Source organism: Nicotiana attenuata, unplaced genomic scaffold (assembly GCF_001879085.1).
Source record: "Nicotiana attenuata strain UT unplaced genomic scaffold, NIATTr2, whole genome shotgun sequence".
Lineage (NCBI taxonomy): Eukaryota > Viridiplantae > Streptophyta > Magnoliopsida > Solanales > Solanaceae > Nicotiana > Nicotiana attenuata.
In genome coordinates this window covers 152,374-157,522 of record NW_017670704.1, presented here as the reverse complement: position 1 = coordinate 157,522, position 5,149 = coordinate 152,374, and the positions used below count along the sequence as shown (strand labels likewise).

The window sequence follows — 5,149 nt, the reverse complement described above, 5'->3', positions numbered from 1 at the left end:
TACTTGTTTATTCCTGTTTTGTTTTTCCGCTGTATATTATATAACTGCACAGGTTTAATTGGTAGTCTGGTCCTAGCCTCGTCACTACTTCGCCGAGGTTAGGCTTGGCACTTACCAGCACATGGGGTCGGTTGTGTTGATACTACACTCTGTGCTATTTTGCACAGATCCAGGTTTTGGGCAGCAGCAGCAGTAGCACGGGAGCAGGCTTTCAGTCCAGCGAGACACCGAGGTAGCCTTGCAGGCGTCCGCAGGCCCGGCGTCTTCCCTATCTTTTACTTTAGACTGTTATCTCATTGTATCCGAGACAAATACATATATTTCTTTCAGACATTGTATTTAGTATTCTAGATGTTCGTGAGTATTGTGACACCAGTCTTGGGTAGAGGCTTATGTTGAATTTTCCGCATTTCTATTCAGTTTTCTATAATTTAAGACTTCCGCTTATTATTTAATTTCGTTGCTTTTATATTATTGCTGATAATTGCTAATAGAGGTAAATTGATTAATGATAAAGTAATAAATGTTTGGTTTGCCTAGCTCCCAATAGTAGGCGCCATCACGACCCCGAGGGTGGGAAATCTAGATCGTGACAAGTTGGTATCAGAGCTCTAGGTTACATAAAATAACAATTTCTTAAAGTAATATTTTCTTTCCTGCTATAACTCTTTTATTCATTATTGTCTTTATAGTGATTCATTTTTTCAATAATAATTATGGCGGAGAAAATGCATAGCCACTCTATCCGTCCAAAAGCAATAACCACATCCAACAGAATGCGGGAAAAAGAAGAAGTTAAGAACGAATTTAATTGACGAAAAATGAATTGAGCCAAATTAGGGTTTATATCTAAAGTATGAAATAAAAATACAAGTGTTTACTAAAAGGAATCATAAAAGACAAACAAACAAATGAAAATACATACTTAAATTGAACATATTGAGTTGTGACCTACTATCATTTAATCTAAATTCATCAAATTTATCATGACTCTAGCAAATTTTGAACAAGTAATTGTCCAACATATTTTTTATTCAGTCCATTTTAACTCGCTTAAATTTAGTCAATCTATTCATTTGATAACATCTAATCAAAATAGCAAATAGATATGTGGATGGGGGTACTAACAAAGGGGAAGAATATTGAACTTAAACCATTTTAATTAACCAAGAGTATATTTAATCTATATCGAATAATTCAGGTATATATGTTGTCCTTTACCCTTTAATTAAATACACTTAACCTTTTTCTAAAATAAAAAAATAAATTTTAAAATAGTTAATTGACATGCATTAGCTGAAAAGGGTAAATCTAAGCCATTTTGTTAACGGCAAGGGTATTAAAAAGTCACATTGCAAACGGAGGGTAAATCTGCTCTATTTTAAATACTATAGGGGTATATTTGGACCTTTTCGCAACCAAAAAAAAAAAAAAAAAAAGACACAACTTGAGATGCCAATATTCTACGTTTATATATATATAGAAGTTAGCCACCTTACACAAGCTATATATCAACCATTCACAAAATCTTAACCAACCTCTCAGTTCATACTAACACCATTTGATCCTATAGTAAAACAATACATGTGAGTATCAAAATAGTGTTTTTGAATTTCATGCACTTTCCACAATCAGTAGTATCTGGGACGAGGTGGAGCGTATACACCAGGATTCTGTGCTCCGGAAGGAAAATTTCCATATGGCGGTCTTGGAGCTGGAACCCCATGAGGAAAGCCTAACGAAAAGACGAAACGAGAAGATTAAGAAACTTGTTTTGTTCTCTTTAACAAGAACAATTATGCCAGAAATACATGGTGAGGAGCATATGTTGCACGAAATACAGCTAAATTCTAGTTTGAAGAGTTTTCTCCAATAAAGTTCCCATTGCAGCTCTTTAACCCTTTTGTTTCCTGATTAACATCGTTTTCGACATTTCAACTCAGCTATAGCAATTATTAGAGCACAAAGTCTCATAGCAGCAGAAAATTTGCAAACCAAGTCATACTTTGTCACTCCCCTCTTATACAATCGTGTAAACGACTGTGTCACAAAAAGTTATGCAAAGTTTAAACGCAGTACCACCAAAAGTACTCTACACATTTCCAATGGTTTTCTCATTCCAAGGTTTTTATCAGGAAAAGCTATAAAAATGCAAGTAATATGAAAATGGAGTAAGAGGAAAAGACAGCAAATTAAGTTACCATATGGTGCTGGCATCCTCGATTCAAATGCAGGTACTCTCGAGTCAGGTAGCAGATATCTTGGACCAGCAGACGTCCTCAGGTATGGATCATTCGTGCTGCTCCGGTGTAACTCAGCTGCTTTCCAAGCTCCATAACCCACATGAGGCTCATAAATCCCTCCATGGATAGCTGATTGAGCTTCCATCTCATAACCCCTTGAATTGCCGTATGAACCGCGACTTCCATGGCGATCAAAATCACCTATGGGGTCGTAACTGGAAGGGGTCGCGAAGTAGGTTTCACGGGGTGCTTGCAGTGGAGGCTGAGCATACGAACTATTTGGATGTCCACCTATCCAAAGGTAATATATATGCATGGGTATTCCAAGAAATACAAGCAAAAAAGCAATACAAGTTTAAGCATCACGAAGAAGAAGTAAAAGACCTGATAAATTTCCGTGACTCGGCAATGAGGAACCACCGTATGATTGGCAATGGCGCTGCATTGCTGGGCTGTTAAGTAACTGCACAGAACTTTCACGAGAATAAGGAGTAATTTCCCTCTTTGAATTCACGTTTGCTTTCATCTCATCCAAGCATCTCTGAGCCTCCGCTCTGCCAAGTTCTTCAAATCGTACCTGTGACATGCAAAACGAGGCATAAATGAGAAATATGAAAACAAAGATTTACAGGTTTTAGTGTTGCACTTTTAAAATCATTCACCTCATCAAAGTACTCATCTGCTCGAGGCATATCTTTACTCGTAGGTAAAACAAAATTCACTGCAAGGTAAAATTATAGGTTACAATAGAAAAGGGGAAATAATATTAAGACAAGTGATGAGAAAAGCTAGAAAAGCGTATGCAAAAACCAATCTCTGTGGTACCTAACATTTCATTTACTGCTTCGGCAGGAACCTCCTTGCCCATTTCTTTGAATCGCTTCTCACCACGGAGCTTGAGCTCTTCAGGTGTTGGAACAATCACAACAGCAATCTGATTCAGAGGCAAAACAAACAGAGAGATGAGGATGCTTCATTAAAGGCCTATTAGGAGAGTAGTCAGCAGAGACTTTTGCCAGCCTAAAAGTGCGTCCTTTTCCCCAAGAGAATAATTTTCTGTACCTTCTTATAGTTTGCAAAAGGCTTCAATTTGCGTTTGCGAGCATTTTTGTAGACATTTGTCTGATCAATTATGAAATTACGAGGAATCCGGGAAGCCCTAGACAAAAGAGTGTTGAATATTCCAGTAGCACGGTCCATTAAACGTTCAAATCTTTCACCATAGTTATTTTTGCGCAGCAAACCAGGAACCTGTAAGGAGATGAATTACATGTTATGGAAGTAGCAACTGACGGACAAGCTTCCGTATTTTTCATAAATGAGAAACACCAGCACCACTTCTATTTTAAAAGAAAAAAAAGGAGCAGTAAGATATGAAACCTTCATTAGATCCAAAGCCAAATTAGTTCCAAGCAAAACATATCGCTTTTCTGGATGTTCCGTCACCCATTTCTCAGCCCAGGTACTCTTGCCGGAAGCAGGCAGTCCTACCATCATCATAACTTCACAATCGCACAGATTCAGAAAGCTAGGGCCTGTTATGGCTTTCCCATCTTCCATGGCACAAGACCATGGTCTATATCCTTCCACAGGAGCTAATCCGTCGTCTATGCTAAACTGCATGTGCACAACTACATTTTTAAGCAAGACATGGGGGAAAAGAGCTGAATGCCATTGTAGATTTTTCATTGGACAATCCACCACTTCAAGGCCAGTTGGACCTGCATTAAATTGCTTTGCTATTCCCAGCCACTTCCCATTTTTAGAGAAACCTATGGAAGCCAAAGGGCTAGACTCAAGGTCAACACAACAAATTATGGTGTCACCAACCCCAAATTTTTCACCATATTCAGAAAACTGTCCATGACTTGAAAATTTTCCAGTACCCCCAAACCCAAAACTGTGAAGGGTTTCCCCAAGGTTTCCTACTGCATCATCTCCCCTTGAGATGCCAACACGACAGAGATGTTGCTGATCTAGTGGTGTATCTTCCATGTCTACGGGCTGATCTGAAACAATTCTGCAACCAAAGCAGTACTTTCCTCCAGTGATTCCCATATTGGCTCGAGCACCTGACCAACAATAAGCAAATCCTTGCTCATAAAGCGCTGAACCTTGTAATCCATTTCCTTCAACATTGAAATCTGAAAGAAAGAATTATCCACATCAAACACAATACTTTGAGGATTAGACTAATAAATAACACCTACCAACAAAGTCACAGCAAACAGATGTGCCACTGGCTAATCAGCTCTCTAACTTGACTTTTAAAAAAAAACAATTGATAGTCATATTTTATTGATGAAGTACCAAGACGGTACAGGACAGTACAGGACCCGACATCATTCTATACATCAGACTAGCATTTGATCCCTCCTAACAAACTCAAAAAGTCCATACACTGATCCAAACTATATGACATACTACTTTTATACCAAAAATATAAATTATGCAAACATTTATGTTAATTCTTGAAATATTCAGCTCTCAAAATTTACTAGTTCTCCCATCCCCAAGTCCACTCTCAAATTTAATGATATTAACAACACTATGACTAAGGGAAACAACCATCCAAGAAAATTAGGCAGAAGCAACATATAAGCACCTAAACATGGGCAATTCATATTCCTACTAACAAGCAAAATAAGATATTTGGTCGACGGTACCAAAAATTAGTCACAAGGAAGTGCCAGAAAACAATATCGCCTACCATTCCAGGAACAGCTAACTCAAAAGAACACAGAGTAAGCTTTGAAAAAGCTGACAAGACCCTTCAGCCAAGCCAGATATTCATGCCCAACATAAACTACATGTTTGCTACAAAATATCCAGATTTAAAAAGGTAACTTTCATAAGCTGGGATAAAGCTAGCATAGTCCATTTGCCCTACCCCCTCTCCCTCCCCC

The 5,149-nt window shown here is 38.1% G+C and overlaps 1 protein-coding gene across 1 annotated transcript in view; it reads right to left on the bottom strand.

Annotated features, from left to right (window-relative positions):
- Nucleotides 1–1,447: 1,447 nt before the first annotated feature.
- The window catches only part of LOC109242488 (heterogeneous nuclear ribonucleoprotein U-like protein 1), a 7,113-nt gene continuing 3,411 nt past the window's right edge, over nucleotides 1,448–5,149 (bottom strand). The window contains exons 2-8 of the mRNA XM_019409337.1: nucleotides 3,624–4,387; nucleotides 3,306–3,494; nucleotides 3,069–3,177; nucleotides 2,906–2,964; nucleotides 2,628–2,820; nucleotides 2,202–2,534; nucleotides 1,448–1,735 (exon numbers count right to left, since the gene is read on the bottom strand). Of these exons, the coding sequence (XP_019264882.1) occupies nucleotides 1,632–1,735; nucleotides 2,202–2,534; nucleotides 2,628–2,820; nucleotides 2,906–2,964; nucleotides 3,069–3,177; nucleotides 3,306–3,494; nucleotides 3,624–4,387 (1,751 nt within the window). The 3' untranslated portion in view covers nucleotides 1,448–1,631. The remainder of the gene's footprint in view (nucleotides 1,736–2,201; nucleotides 2,535–2,627; nucleotides 2,821–2,905; nucleotides 2,965–3,068; nucleotides 3,178–3,305; nucleotides 3,495–3,623; nucleotides 4,388–5,149) is intronic.